We start from the raw sequence: 16,718 nt of genomic DNA on the forward strand, positions 1-16,718 counted from the left end.
TAGAGAGCGATCCTCTGATCATGAGCTCATGTCCATGGAAATGCTGGGCACACAGGAGGCAACCTAGAGATAAACACGAGATGTCTATCTGTACCCTCACAAGGAGCATAAAGTCACAAAGAGAGTGAAGATTGTCATTGGCGGGACAGACATCCCCCCAGGAGAGAAGTGAGTGGAGCAGAGGCAGGGGACCTAGAAACACGTGAGGCTTCTTGTGGGACCAGAGTCCTGGACTGTGAAAAGACACACTCTGGTATTTGGACAAAATATCCAGAAGAGTGAGAGCACAGAAAACCATTTCTCAACTTGATGAACTCAACTGTCACCACACTGCCCCGCAGGGACCGTTTATCTGAACAGGCATATCAGCACATTCCACACAATTCTTTACCTCCTGTGCTATGGCCCGGGGAGGTGCATCACATGCACATTGAATATAGTCAAGTCCAACAACATTTGCCCCTCCAACGACTTTACCCTTCCCTCTTCTGGAGAGAAAAAGCCCTAGAGTGAATGTGAAATGGTGTGTATGGCTGTTTTCTCATGAGATTTCAGCTCCCATGTGCTCCTTATACTGTTGTTGTCTCATTTACTTGGAACAATTCTAAAGTTTGAAGAGTCACATACAATTTAGTGTTCAAACACACACACATCATTTATTTTGATGCAATGTGGCTCCTAAATGTAAGCCTGCCACTGCATTTGGCATTCAATTCAAAGAGAACCATGTCATTTAACATGAGAAGGAAAAACCAAGGGCACCTGGGTGGCTCAGTTGGTTAGGCGTTGGACTCTTGGTTTCAGCTCAGGTCAGGATCTCAGGGTTGTGGCCTCGAGCCCTGCATCAGGCTCCACACTCAGTGTGAGTCTGCTTCAGATTCTTTCTCCCTCCCCCTCTACCCCTCCTTGCTCTGTCTCCCTCTCTCTACTTCTCTTGCTCTCAAATAAATAAAAATCATAAGAAGAAGAAGAAAAGAAGAAGAAGAAGAAGAAGAAGAAGAAGAAGAAGAAGAAGAAGAAGAAGAAGAAGAGGAGGAGGAGGAGGAGGAGGAGGAGGAGGAGGAGGAGGAGGAGGAGGAAAGAAGAAGAAGAAGAAAAACCAGCAGCTGGGCTTGGCATATTAAGAAATGGTAAATTAACTTTCCTAAGGACTTTTATTTAAGTAAGTTTATACACCAGAATTTGTCTGTGAGCTTACTTTGGAACCTAATCCCCACAAAAGGTACACCACCACTGTCCCTGTTCCTGTCCTCAGGATGGCCTGAGATTGTGTAGTACATGACAGATGACGAGAGCATTTGTGAAATTAATGAAAGCTCTGTGTTTGAGAGAGAAACCACAGGAAGAACAATATAGAGATTCTGAGGTAATACCAGGAAAATATAAACCATCAGACATGATATCAGGTGCAAAGGGAGGTTAAAATGGAACTAGTTTAGTCCAGTTTGGACTGACATGCCAAGGCAATAGACCCCACATTCCAGAGTGAGGTTCCAGACCATCGTGCAAGATTTGTGAGGGAGTTGTGAAAACCAGTTTTGCTACCTTTAATGGACCACCCACCTCCAGCCTAAAAAGGAGTTTGAAGAGGCCAAGAAAAACATCGGAGGTTAGGGTGCTGTGGGTCAGATCTCTTACCGCCCACTCCCAAGGGTGAGGGCTGAGAGGTTTCCTCACTAATTACCTTGGGAAAAGGGCTGTGATGGACCACCTGCAGGCTGCACCCTAGAGCTGGGGACACAGATGTCATCAGATACCTGAGAGATCTGGAGGCTGACCAACAAGGCTGGCCAGCTGCTTGGATGGAGGAGTGATGGAGAGCTGCTGTATTGCAAGTGGAGTTTCCCAGGGCAAAAAGTTCCTGAGTGCTTCCCATATGTCAGATGTGGGCCACTGGGAAGACTGGGCTGACAGCGGTTTTTGCTGGTTCTGTTTTCCCTAGGGCCTGTCTGGGGGAGCTTGCTGGGCTGTGGATCTCGGCAGATCTCGGTGGTACTAGAAGTGTGTGGCTGGGTGTTGAGGAGCCGTGGAAATGACCAGCTGGAAACAAAAATGCATCCCCCTGGGTTTAGGGAACTCTAGGTTAAAGATGCTCAGCGAGGACAGGGCAGGGGATGCAGGAGGGAAAGGATGTCTAGGAACCCAAAGGAAGGCCTCAGAAGAACTAGGAGGCAGGGTTTTTTAAAAAAATTTTATTTAAATTTGACTTGCCAACATAGAGCACATCATTATTTTCTCATGTAGTTTTCAGTAATTTGTCAGTTTTTAGGAGGCAGCTTTAGACACCTGCCAAGACGAGAGAGTGTGGAGTCCAGTTTTCAGAACAGTATGGGTCACGTAAGAACTTTTGGGCCACCTTACCCTTCCTCCTTCCCCGAAGTCATAACCATAACCCTACAGGAGTCACAGCCCTCTAGGGACCATGTGCTTGGGGTCAGGGATGGAGGGTCAGAGGTACTATGTGATGAAAGGAGGAGAAGATGACCACATCCCCACTTCCATGGCAGCTGCCTTGCTTACTGTGTGCCTCAGCTGCGGGAGAGAATTATAAAGTCAAGTTTTAATTATCACCTCAGAGTGGACGTATTTAATTGCTGAACTGAGAATGACTTAGTGTCCAGAGCTGATAGGACGGCTGGTCTTTGCTGAGAGGGATGAGAAGAGCTGTGAGATGTGCCCTAGTTTCCATCCAATGGGAACTGGCCCCACCACAAGAGTTTGACCCATAAGAGGAAAAAAATCAAGCTGTTCTCTAACCTCACCCCACATGCCTTATTCTTTCAGTATAACCATTATACCAGCATATGAGAGACACCAGAGTGTCCATTCCAAAAAGACTGATTATAAATCAGATAGAAAACATAGAAAATGGAAATGAATTTTGACCAATTTATCTATTTCCCCAAAGGAGAAGATTTTTACAAATAATCATTATTTGAAAGATTGGGCTCTTACCTTCTTTGCCACTTCGGCTAGCAGGAGGGTCTTCCCAGCGCATGGCCCACCATATACGACGAGAGGGTTGATGTGCCCGGCTTTGTTTGGCAGCACGTATTTATGCACTATGTTGAGAGACTCACATTTGTACTCGTAGAAGGAGGCGTACGTCTTACATAATGAGGAATGCTGGAGGATTTCATCATAGAGCGTGTCGGTTTCGGTGTCAAAATTCTGTTGTACGGTTGCCTGAATGATATCAATCATGTCCTCATAGAATTGTTTACCAAGTCCTTCTATGTAATGGTTTTCTATTTCTTGGGAATAGCCCAGTTTCATGTCACAATGAGTAACAGATGTGTACACTCTCAGATTAGATGACGCGACAATAGTAGGAATAAATTCATCCCTGAGTTTTATCAGCTTCTCTTGGGCTTCTGCATCCCGCATAATCCTTGGTTCTGTTCCGGTGATATCCATGTATTTTCCCATCTCTGGGATTTTCACAAAACGCTCAATGTTAGCAATTTTCCGGATGTAGCAGACACATTTCTTTAGGAATGCTGGGGTTTGCTTTCCTAGAGCAAAGTCAAACTCATCCTCTATCGCTGAAAGAAAATATGGCAGGGGGTTTACCGTCTAGAACGAAGAAGCATCGGGCCCATACACCCCCCCCCCAACTTATCTCTCAAGTCACCAGTGGGAGATTATTTTGCTTGCAGCAGGTAGTGGAGTCCTCTATAGATTAATTTCTTAATTCCTTAATTTCCTGTCTTTTCCTAAATAGCCAGGAACCCTAGCTTTTAATTAAAACCATGGGTTTTAATTAAAATTATTTAATTTCCTCCCCAGTCCAAGGGAGAGCTTGAATATAAGCATAAGAGAGAAAGCATATTGGGTTTGTAGTTGATTCTTTTAAATTCCTGTTTAATTTCTCTCTCAGACTTAACGGGTTCTAATAGCGAAGAGCAGGGACCACCTGGGGTCAGGGAAGAATTAGGAAGAGGCCAAATGACAGATCTCGTTGGCTTCTTCCTTTTCACTCTTTCTTTTATAATGAGGCTTCACCATTTTGTTTGAGGTGCATTGTATCCCAGCCAGATATGGTAAATAGTAACATAAAAGCATGTTTAATATAGAATCATGTCCTGATGAGTGATCATTCTGAAAATCCATATCACTGTTAGATTCCAATATATTTACCAGAGCAGGTACAGAAAAAATGACTTAGTATATAAATTTATTTCTTCAAAGACAAACCGGGTTATACACACATTTGCTCACACACAAGAACATATACATCATAAGTCACCGAGGCCCCATAAGAGCATTTAAAACTGGAGCGTCATTACAAAAACATCACTTGGGCATGATTTCAGGGAGGAAAAAGAAAAAGGAATAAAATAAACCAATGGCAATGAATTTTAAGGCAAGGAGTCTTTTAAAACTCGTTGCCTCCCTTTATTTCATCCTCTTTCCTTCATCCAGTTGGTCTTAGCTGAGTGTCCACTCTGTTCCAGGCACACTGCTAGCTACTCAGGGTACAGTAATGAGGGAAAACAGACAATAGTGAAAGGAAAAGCCACTATGGCACTTACTGTCCAGTGGAGGATGGCAGGCGTGAATCACAGGGTCCCACAAATAAATGTATTATGATTCTTTTTAGTCCCGTGAAGGAGAATAACATGGTGCAATGAAAGCAAACAATCAAGAGGGCTACCCCACTTGGAGAGGTCAGGGAAGGGGACTACTTAAGGAGGGGACTACGAGGTAGCCATCTGATGGAAGAATTGGGGGGGGGGTGTTGGGTGGACCTTGAATGAACAGGGCTGGGCTGGCCAGAAACTGAACACATTTCATCGTGCTGGCCACAACTCCAGCATCAAACAAAACCAAGAACATACATGCATTCTCTACAGTAACTATTAAGGAAGGTGGGGATTGTATTTTTAATTGGTGCCTTTTGTAGAACTCTCATGATAATAGTTTTTTCAGTAATGATAGCAAGCAATCAAAAGCAATGACTCAAGTGAAAAAGATGATATGGTTATAGCCACCAATGTGGTGTGAGCTGTGCCATGGTCATCAGTCCATTTTACAAAGAGTTTTGACCAGGCAAGTTGGTTAAGGAAGCCAGTCAAAGGTGTTTACACAACACGTATCTGCTCTTATTACGAGAGTAAGAACTAGTTGTAGGTGAGGGAAGACGTAAGAAATCCACAGAAAGCAGCCTTTGGATCATCTCTTTTCCAGCCATCTGTGTAACATGCTGGGAGACCCCCTGGATGGAGCCGGTGCTACCTTCTGTGGACCATGAGAAAGGAAGTGTCGGCCTGTACTACGTATACCTAATGGATAATAACCAGAGATATGTGCCATCACCTCTAACTCCCGGAAAACAAATCAGCTGACACCGTATCACCTCATGGAAAGAACATGTCAATCAGGAGTGTTGATTATAAATGTGTTGTACGAAGAGATAGAGACAAACCAAGTTGGTAGAACCCACATAAGCTTGGCTCAGGGGGAAAAAAAGAGGCTGTAGAGAAGAATGTCTGTTTCCTGGTATACATGTAATTAAATATACCTGAATAAATGAGTCATGTGAGACAAAGTCAACTCTATAGAGTTATTTCTGGAAGTTATTTCAAGTACATCCTCATGATTTGGGGGGATTTTTATTGATAATTTCTGGTATTTGTCTATGTTATAAACATACCCTTCCTTACTAAAATACCATATTTGTTTTCTGTCTTTGCAATTTTCTAAATATCCTAAAGTTTAGCCGGTATCCGATGAAGATAACATTAGGAAAGTCCCAGCCTTGGCAACTATATCATCCATGAGACTTAAATTCCCAAAACAACTATCCCTGAGAGTATTCAGTTTTAATGTTCACAGCTGGGTACGATTTTGGGGTCTGAATGATTTCTTTTCCTCTCCTGTTATTTGTAAAGGAAAAGCAGAAGTGCGAAAAACTCACTTGATTAAGCATCCGACTCCTGATTTCGGCTCAGGTCATGATCTCAGAGTTGTGGGATCCAGCCCCAAGTCAAGCTCCACACTCAGTGTAGAGTCTGCTTGAAATTCTCTCTCTCCCTCTCCTTCTGTCCCCCCTCCCCGCTCACGCACGTGCATGTGTGCTTTCTCTCAATAAATAGATACATAAATAAAATCTTTAAAAAAGTGTCAAAAATTACATTCAGATATACTTTGCCTTTCTAGACTCTACCTAATATTCTTATTTCAACATCTCTGAAAAATATTGAAGTAATATGGATATAGTAATCCATTTCAAAGAACTGGCACTTCTCTAGCCATTTTTATTATGGAGACATGGCCTTAAAATGAGTTTGAAATGTACAATCAATAAAATTGTTATGGGCATGCGTATCTTTAAGAGATGTCCCCCAATCAGAGAACAGTCCACTTGCAGTAAATAGTTCATACTATACAGTATGAAATTATTAATCTCCATAGAGCTGGCCTCATGGAAAGAATTTTTTAGTATAGAGAAAATTAGGAGAAAGTGTTTGCCAATGAGATACTTGAACATTGGACCTGTATGATTCTAAGTAAGAGAGTGCCCTCCTCAAACTGGGATCTCTTCCATTATGAATAGGAAAGTTTTTGCTCTGGGCATTTTCTTCAAATACAGCACATTTTGGGGGCCAGGTTGGTTTTTGTTCCTGATAAAGATGAAAAACCAGAGTCTCAAAATTGGATAAAAAAAGATCCCAAAGGAACAAGCATATTTGTCATATTCTAAAGATAGTACTTATTCTTGTCAATTTTAATATTTTTGGGGAGACCTAAAATAAGACCCAATTTTTGATAGTTTCTCGAGAATAAATTTGTAAAAATTATTTACAGCTGCCCTGAGCTTGAAGTCCACGTAGTATAAAAGGAGAACGCCATCAAGTGCCTTTACGGTTTTCACTTTGTCCTGCCATTCACAAAGTCAGTATGAAAACTCAACTGTTATTGCTTTTTCCTCAATAATTTGTCACTATCCATTTTTAGGATTTTATTTATTTATTTTAGAGACTTGGGGGAGGGGCTAAGGGAGAGGGGGAGAGAATCTTAAGCAGACTCCCCGGGGAGCACAGAGCCTCACTCCAGGCTTGATTTCACCACTGAAGATCGATCATAATCTGGGCTGAAATCAGGAGTCAGGTGTTTAACCCACTGAGCCACCCAAGTGCCCCCTTCATTATCAATTTTTAAGATAAATGTTATATATCTTCTTCCTTTTACCCAGTAGTGTTTGTCCTCTGGAAACTATGACTGACCTACTCCTTCAGCTTTTTTGTGCATCCTTCAAAAATAAAACCTTTCTATGGCTGAGAAAGGCTAACAATCGAATCCCTGCTTTGTGGATTTTTATTTGAAGGTTAAATTAGATCTTGCCCCTCCCTTACCTCTTCATCTCTCAGCCTCCAGTGACTTCCCAACTGACCCAGAATAAAACATAAGGTTCTAATTATGGCTTCATCTCTCCCTCCCCAGGCCGGCCACCTTTACCTTCTTCCTCCTCTGGGGACTTACTAAGCGCATTCCTGTCTCAGGGATCTTGAACCTGGTAGCCCATCCTCAGAATTTCCTACCTTAGATATGGCACAGCTGGCTCCCTTTGTCATGCAGCTCAGAGTCCTGTCCTTACTGCCTGCTCCGTCTACCTGTGGACCCCCACATCCTTCATCAGCCCCTACTACTGTGTCTTGCTTATTCACATTGCATATTGCTTGGCCTTCCTGAAGGAATCTTGTTCAGTTTTTTAAAAAATATATTATTGTTATTATTTTTAGATTTTATTTATTTAATTAATGTATTCATTCATTCATTCATTTAGTCATTCACAGAGAGAGAGAGGCAGAGACATAGGCAGAGGGAGAAGCAGGCTCCCTATGGGAGTTGATCTCAGGACTTCAGGATCATGACCTGAGCCAAAGGCAGATGCTCAACCACTGAGCCACCCGGGTGCCTCCCCACCCCCATTCATTTATTTGATTGCTTGCCTATCATTTCGTTTCCCCCACTAAAAAAATAAGTTCGGAGAGAGAGAGAGAGAGAAAGAGAGAGAGAGAGAGAGACCTTGCCTGGTGTGTTGTTGGATCCTCGGTGCCTGGCTCATAGCAGGCACTCAACAAATGTTTAATGAGTGAGCAAGTGAATGGACGCATGAACAGAATGAATGAATGAACTGAGAACATTGGCAGAATCTGGTCTGATATATGCAGCCTCCTCTGACTTCTCTTAAAAATCACATGTTCTGGAGAAGTCCTCCAATTAAGTAAAGGCTTATCAATTGGTTAAAAGAAAAGAACACTTGTCTCTGGAGGAGAAGGAAACATTTAGAAAAACTAAATTTCATCGGGCAGTAAATGAAATGAAATTTGTAGACCCATAAAAGGGAAGCTGTGGATGCATCTATTACTTGTCTGTTCCTTAGTTTACTGAGGGTGTGTAAAAATTACCTGAGAACAGGTACCTCTTAGCTTGGCTATATTTCATTTTCCCCTTTTCATGTAACAGTTTTACAGCAGCCTTAAATATCTTCTTGATCTCATCTGATATCTCTTGCCAGGTCTTCTCATTGTCAGCTTTGGCAGAAGGCTGCATCTATGAAAACATAAAAGTGAGATGTTAGTCTTAAAATCATCAAAGAAAAAAATCAATATTTAAGCACAAGGAAAACTATTATTTGGAGGTCTATTGTGTGCCAATGTCTCCTATGAAGGTGCTTAATAGGCCATATCTCGTTTGATCCCCCCAATAACCCTGAAAGTTAGACATTATATCTACGTTATGTGTGAATTTTCCCAGATTACACAGAATTTGTCTATTGGGCTTTCTTAGACAATGTACTTATCGCTGTCTCTCTCTCTCTCTCTCTCTCTTTTTACATTTTTATTTTAGTTCCAGTTAGTTAACACGGTGTTATATTAGTTTCAGGTATACAATATAGAGATTCAATACCTGTACAACACCTGGTGCTCCTCCTGGTGCAGAGCACTTAATCCCCATCCCCTATTTTACCCATCCCCTCCTTCCTGTCTTGTGACCATCAGTTTGTTCTCTATAGTTAAGAGTCTGTTTCTTGGTTTCTCTCTCTCCTTCCCTCCTCTCTTTTTCCCTTTGCTTATTTGATTTGTTTCCTAAATTCCACATATGATCAAAATAATATGGTATTTGTCTTTCTCTGACTTATTTTGCTTAGTATAATACTCTCTAGCTCCATCCATGTCATTGCAAATGGCAAGATTTCATTCTTTTTTTAGCGTTGAATAAGATTCCATTGGATATCTATACCACAGCTTCTTTATCACTTCATTGGTTGATGGACACTTGGGCTACATTCATATCTTTGCAATTGTAAATAATGCTGCTATAAACCTAGAGATGCAACTAACTCTTTGAATTTGTGCTCTGTATTTTTGGGAATAAATACCCAGTAGTGTGATTGTGGGATCATAGAGTAGTTCTATTTTCAAGTTTTTAGGGAATCTCTATACTGTTTTCCAGAGTGGCTGCCCCAGTTTGCATTCCTAGCAACCTTGCAAGAGGGTTCCCCTTTCTCCACATCCTCGCCAATGCCTGTTGTTTCTTGTGTTGTTGATTTTAGACATTCTGACAGGTGGGAGGTGATGTCTCATTGTGATTTTGATTTGCGTTTTCCTGATGATGCGTGATGTTGAGCAACTTCCCATGTGTCTGTTTGCCATCGGTATGTCTTCTTCTTCTTTTTTAAAATCTTTTTTTAAAAAGATTTTATTTATTTACTCATGAAAGAGAGAGGGGGCGGGCAGAGACACAGGCAGAGGGAGAAGCAGGCTCCATGCAGGGAGCCCGACGTGGGACTCGATCCTGGGTCTCCAGGATCAGGCCCTGGACTGAAGGCGGCACCAAACCACTGAGCCACCTGGGCTGCCCCATTGGTATGTCTTCTTTGGAGAAATGTGTGTTCATGTCTCCTGCCCATTTTTAAAATTGGATTATTTGATTTTTGGGTGTTGAATTTTATAAGTTCTTTATATATTTTGGGTACCAGTCCTTTATTGGATAAGTCATTTGAAAATATCTTCTCCCATTCCATAGGTTGCCTTTTAATTTTGTTGATTGTTTTCTTCCCTGTGCAGAAGCTTTTTATTTTGATGTGGTCCTAGTAATTTATTTTTCCTTTTGTTTCCCTTAGCTCAGGAGGCATATTTAGAAAAGAGTTGCTATGACTGATGTAAAAGAGGTTACTACCTATTTTTTCTTTGAGGAATTTATGGTTTCAGGTGTCACATTTAGGTCTTTAATCGATTTTGAATTTATTTGTATGTATGGTATAAGAAAGTGGATTATTTCTTTTGCATGTTGCTGTCCAGTTTTCCCAACACCATTTGTTGAAGAGACTGTCCTTTTCCCACTGGATATTCCTTCCTGCTTTGTGGAAGATCAATTGACCATATAGTTGTGGGTTTATACTTTGTTTTTTATTCTGTTCCATTGATCTATGGGTCTATTTTTGTGCCAGTACCACACTGTTTAGATCACGACAGATTTGTAATATAACTTGAAGTCCAGAATTATGATGCCTTCAGTTTGCTTTTCTTTTTCTTCTTTAAAGAATTTATTTATTTATTCATGAGAGACAGAGACAGAGAGAGAGAGAGAGAGAGAGAGGCAGAAACATAGGCAGAGGGAGAAGCAGGCCCCATGCAGGAAGCCCGATGTGGGACTCGATCCCAGGACTCTGGGATCACACCCTGAGCCAAAGGCAAATGCTTAACTCCTGAGCCACCCAGGCAACCCTGCTTTTCTTTTTCAAGGTTGCTTTAGCTATTCAGGGACATTTGTGGTTCTCTACAAATTTTAGGATTGTTTGTTCTAGTTCTGTGAAAAATTCTTTTGGTAGTTTGATAGAGATTGCATTAAATGTGTAGATTATTTTGGGCAGCATAGACATTTTAACAATATTTGTTAACCCATTAGCATGGAATGTCTTTCCATTTCTTTGTGTCATCAATTTCTTTCAACAGTGCTTTATAGTTTTCAGAGTATAGTTCATTCACCTCCTTGGTTAGATTTATTCCTAGGTATCTTATTATTTTTGAAGCAATTATAAATGGGATTATTTTCTTAATTTCTCTTTCTGCTGCTTCCATTATTGGTATGGAAGATGCAGCAGATATCTGTACACTGATTTTGTATAATGTGACTTTACTGAATTCATGTATCAGTTCTAGCAGTTTTTTTGGTTGAGTCTTTCTGGGTTTTCTATTTTTAGTATCATATCATCTGCAAATAATGAAAGTTTTACTTCTTGGTAATTTACCTTTTATTTCTTTTTCTTGTCTGATTGCTATGGCTAGGACTTCCAGTACTATGTTGAAAAAAAGTGGTGAAAGTGGACATCCTTGCTTTGTTCCTGACCTTAGGGGAGTATCTCAGTTTTTCCCCATAGAAAGCAATATTAATTGTGAGTTTTTCATTTGTGGCCTTTATTATGTTGAGGTATGTTCCCTCTCAATCTATTTTGTGGAGGGTTTTTATCATGAATGGATGTTGTGCTTTGTCAAATGCTTTTTCTTAGTCTATTGAAATGATCATATGGTTCTTAGCCTTTCTCTTATTAATGTGGTGTATCACATTGATTGATTTGTGAATATTGAACCATCTTTGTAACCCAGGAATAAATCCCACTTGATTATGGTGAGTGATTTTTTAAATGTATTGTTGAATTCAGTTTGCTAATATTTTATTGAGGGTTTTTGCATCTATGTTCATCAGGGATATTGGCTTGTATTTCACTCTTTTAGTGGTATCTTTATCCAGTTTGGTATCAGGATAATGCCAGCCTCATAGAATGAGTTTGGAAGTTTCCTTTCTACTTCTATTTTTTGGAATAGTTTGAGGAGAATAGGTATTAACTCTTCTATAAATGTTTGGTAGAGTTCTCCTGTGAACATCTGGTCCTGGACTTTTGTTTGTTGGGAGTTTTTTGATTACTGATTCTTTCTTTCTTTCTTTCTTTCTTTCTTTCTTTCTTTCTTTCTTTCTTTCTTTCATTACATTTCTTTTTTTCTTTTTTTATAATAAATTTATTTTTTATTGGTGTTCAATTTACCAATATACAGAATAACACCCAGTGTTCATCCCGTCAAGTGCCCCCCTCAGTGCTCGTCACCCATTCATCCCCACCCCCCGCCCTCCTCTCCTTCCACCTCCCCTAGTTCATTTCCCAGAGTTAGGAGTCTTTATGTTCTGTCTCCCTTTTAATTACATTTCTTTGCTGGTTATCAGTCTGTTCAAATTTTCTACTTCACCCTATTTCTGTTTTGAAAGTTTATATGTTTCTAGGAATTTATCCATTTCTTCTAGGTTGTGCAATTTGTGAGCATATAGCTTTTCGTAATATTCTTTTATAATTGTTTGTATTTCTGTGATGTTGGTTATTATTTCTCCTCTCTCATTTGTGATTTTATTTATTTAAATCCTTTCTCTTTTTTTTTCTTGATAAATCTGACTATATAGGTTTTTCAGTTTTACTGTTTTTGTTCCAAAGGACCAGGTCTTGGTTTCATTGATCTGTTCTATTGTGTGTGGGTATTTTTTTATAGTTTCTATATCATTTATTTCTGCTCTAATCTATTACTTCTCTCTTTCTGCTGGTTTTAGTTTTGTTTTAGTCTTGTTTTAGGTTTTGTTTGTTGTTCTTTCTCTAGCTCCTTTAAGTGTAAGGTTAGGTTGTTTATTTGACATTTTTCTTGCTTCTTGAGGTAGGTTATATTGTTATAAAGTTCTATCTTATGTACTTTAAAATTTTTTTTTTATTTTAAAGATTTTATTTTTTCATGAGAGACACAGAAAGAGAGTTAGAGACACGGGCAGAGGAAGAAGCAGGCTCCATGCAGGGAGCCCCATGTGGGACTTGATCCCGGGTCTCCAGGATCACACCCTGGTCCAAAGGCAGGCGCTAAACCACTGAGCCACCCAGGCTGTCCTCTTTTGTACTTTTTTAAATTTCTTCTTTTATTTGCTGGTTGACCATTGTTTAGTAGCATGCTGTTTAATCTCCATGTACTTGTGGTCTTTCTAGATATTTTTCCAGTGGTTGACTTCAAATTTCATAGCATTGTGGTCAGAAAAGTTGCAAGGTATAACTTGATATTCTTGTATTTTTTGAGGTTTGTTTTATGGGCTAATATTTGGTCTATTCTGGAGAATGTTCCAGGTGCATTTGAAAAGCATGTGTCTTTTGCTCTTTTAGGGTGGAATGTTCTGACTATATCTGTTAAATCCATCTGTTCTGGTGTGTCATTCAAAGCCATTGTTTCCTTGTTGATTTTCTGTTTAGATGATCTATCTATTGATGTTAAGTGGGGTGTTAAAGTCCCCTTGTATTATTGTATTATTATCTATTAGTTCCTTTATGTTTGTTATGAACTGTTTTATGTATTTGGGTGCTTCTATGTTGGGTGCATAAGTATTTACAATTGTTATATCTTCTTGTTGAATTGTCCTCTTTATCATTGTATAGTGACCTTCTTTTTCTTTTGATACAGTCTTTGTTTTAAAGTCTATTTTGTCCCATATAAATATTGCTACTCCAGCTTTGACATACATTTGCATGATGGGTGTTTCTACATCCCCTCACTTTCAGTCCAAAAGTGTCTTTAGATCTAAAATGAGTCTCGTGTAGGCAAGCATACAGATGGGTCTTGTTGTTTAATCCATTCTGTCATCCTCTGTCTTTTGATTGGAGCATGTACTCTATTTATATTCAAAGCAATTATTTATAAATATGTATTTATTACTATTTTATTATATACTTTGTGGTTGTTTCTGAAGATTTTTTCTGATCTTTTTTTGTCTTTTTTTCAGGTTTTGTTGATTTTCTTTAGTGGTATATTTATATTCCTTTCCCTTTATTCTTTGCATATTTATTAGTGGTTTTTCACTTATGTTACCATTAGGTTTGTATATAACCACATCTATATATGCAGTCTATATTAAATTGATGGTTATTTAAGTTTGAATCCATTCTTTTCACCTGTCATCCCCACATTTTAGGTATGTGTTATTTATTATATTTTACATCCTTTTTTTTTTTGGTGAATACCTTGGCTGATTTTTTTTTTTTTTACAGAAATATTCACTTTTATTGCTTTTGTTTTTCCTACTTTTATACTGTCACTTTTGGTCTCTCCCTTCCCTCAAAGAGCTTCCTTTGATATTTCTTGCAGGGCTGGTTTAATAGTTATGAACTCCTTTAGTTTTTATTTGTCTGGAAAACTCTTTATCCTTTTATCTTTTTTGAATGATAGCCATGCTGGAAAGAGTATTCTTGGCTGAAGATTTTTCCCATTTAGCACTTTGAATATATCATGCTACTCTTTTCTGGCTTGCAAAGTTTCTGTTTGAAAAACCTTGTGCTAGCCTTATGGGTTTTGTCTTATAAGTTACTGACTTCTTTTGTCTTGCCAATTTAAAATTTTTTTCTTTATCACTAGATTTTGCCAATTTAATTACAATATGTCTAGGTGTGGGTCTGCTTTTGTTGACTTTGATGGGAGTTCTCTGTGTTTCCTGGAGCTGGTTATCTGTTTCCCTGTCTAGGTGAGGGAAGTTTTCATCTACTGTTTCTTCAAATACATTTTCTGTCTCCTTTTCTCTCTTCTTTTTCTGGTACTTCTAATAATATGAATAATAATTACACTTGATGGAGTCACTGAGTTCCCTAAGTCTATTTTCATTTTTCATAATTCTTTTCTTTTTTGTTCAGCTTTATTTCTTTCCATTAGTCTGTCTTCTGGGTCAGTAATTCATTCCTCTGTTTCTTCCATCCTGCTATTCATTCCATCAAGTGTGTGGAATTTCATTTATTGAACTCTTTATGTTATTCCTTTTCTCTGTGTTATAGGTTTCATTCATGTCTTCCACCCTTTTCTCAAGTCCAGTGAGTATCCTTATGATCATTGCTTTAAATTCTCTATCAGGCATGTTAGTTATAGCTGTTTCACTTAGAAATAAGGCTGTGGCTTTGTCTTATTCTTTCACATGGGGTAAATTTCTCTATCTCCTCATGTTGTTTGCCTCTTTGTGTCTGTTTCTCTGTGTTAATAAAGTCAGCTAGGTCTTCTTCTCTTGAAAGTAGTGACTTAAAAAAAAAGAAAAAAAAGAAAGTAGTGACTTTATGAAGAAGAGGTCTTGGAGCGCCCTGCAGTGCAGTGTTCCCTGTCTACCAGAAACTGGCACTTCAGGAGAGTATCCTATGTGTGTTACTTATGCCCTGCTTTTGTGTTAGAGTCACTTTTCTTTTCAATGAAGTCATCTGCACTGACTGCACTGACTTTGCCTGTTGCTGTCTGCTGTGTTAGTGGGACCCAGGCAGGCCAACTCTGAGGGTGCAAGATCACTGGGGAATTTGGGATGGGGTGGTGGTGTTAGCAAAATTTGTGCTGGGCCTCTAGTCCTATGCCAGATCCCCAAAGTGCTAAGGCAGCTGGGGGCTGCATGCTAGGGTGGCCAGGGATGGAAGGCTGGGTAGGGTGCATGATGATGGCTAGATATGCCTGAGCCTGGTTTGAGATGGATGGCAGCACATGGCTGGGCATTGTGCAGTGGCAGCATGGTGTGAACATTTAACAAAATTTGCCCTGAGCCCTGGGCCGAGGCTAGAAGATTTGGAGTGGGTGAGTCCTCAGGAGAACTTGTGGGCATGGTGTACTACTTGCAGGTTAGGTAGAAAGTCCCTCTTGGGTTTTGATACAAATGTCCTAACAAAATGATCTCTTCAGTATCCTCTAAAGAGGCCAGGAAGTTAAAGGAGACATGCTCATATGTTTCCATTTCATTGTCTATAGCTGTTTCTTCATTTGTTTCTGATTTTCTAGGAAATCAGATGGGAGGATTGCCGACCAAGCAAGTAGCATGTATAGAGTCTTGGTGAAATCTTATTCATACATTCATTTATTTAATGATAATTTATGCAGAAATAGCAGGTGGGGTTTAGAGAATAACTTAAATTTCCCTAGAGGATCTTAGAATGACAAAGGGACAACTCAAGCCAATTAAATAGTAACATAACCAAACTGCTGTGTAGACCTGGTTTCTCGAGGTGTTAGGTTTTTTAATATCTATGTTTACTGGCAACTACATTTCCTCCTGACATATTTAACTGAGGAATGCCTTGTATTTGCCCTAATATTCTTATCCACAGAAGCAAGATTCTTGCAGATAATTACTTTGAATAATGCATGGAGGGGGAAGAAGAAAAATTAAGGATCCTGACATGATTTCATATGGCATGTAGAAAATACTTAATGTTACATATCAAAATGACAAATACACAAAGTTCTTAAAGGAACTGTTGCCAAGTCATAGCTGTCCTCTCAGAGATGCCTTGGCACTGATATCAAGGATGTTCTCTTTGGAAGAGAGATGGATATCTATGCCTTCTTTTCCCTCTCTAGGAATCCTATGCAAGGAAAAGGCACATCCATTTTCTCTCCTTTATTCTGTTTCAGGGGACATACAATAGATCCACTTAGGAACCAAGTTGGAGAGGAGACATTGATACTGTTTCCATCATACAAATACATGAATCAACCTCACTCCAAGATTCTACATTAGGTACAAGAATATAAATGATGTATGAAATAGTAAAGGAAAAATAACTGAGTTAAAAAAATGAGATACTTTAAAAATAGTAATAGCTAGGCAGGTTTTTAAAAGCTGCCTCCCCTTCCCAAAAAAACCTTTCACAAATCAAAAATATAACTGTTGAGCTT

The 16,718-nt window shown here is 39.4% G+C and overlaps 1 protein-coding gene across 2 annotated transcripts in view; it reads right to left on the reverse strand.

The window, feature by feature from the left end:
• Positions 1-16,718, reverse strand: part of NWD2 (NACHT and WD repeat domain containing 2) — a 174,902-nt gene that overhangs the window by 7,586 nt on the left and 150,598 nt on the right. For both annotated transcript variants that reach the window (XR_012021925.1, XM_072807816.1), the window contains exons 5-6: positions 8,415-8,559; positions 2,956-3,545 (exon numbers count right to left, since the gene is read on the reverse strand). Coding sequence is in view for 1 of the 2 variants with exons in the window: in XM_072807816.1 (XP_072663917.1) it covers positions 2,956-3,545; positions 8,415-8,559 (735 nt within the window). In the remaining variant the exon portion in view is untranslated. The remainder of the gene's footprint in view (positions 1-2,955; positions 3,546-8,414; positions 8,560-16,718) is intronic.

Source organism: Canis lupus, chromosome 2 (genome assembly GCF_048164855.1).
Source record: "Canis lupus baileyi chromosome 2, mCanLup2.hap1, whole genome shotgun sequence".
In the NCBI taxonomy this organism is placed as follows: Eukaryota; Metazoa; Chordata; class Mammalia; order Carnivora; family Canidae; genus Canis; species Canis lupus.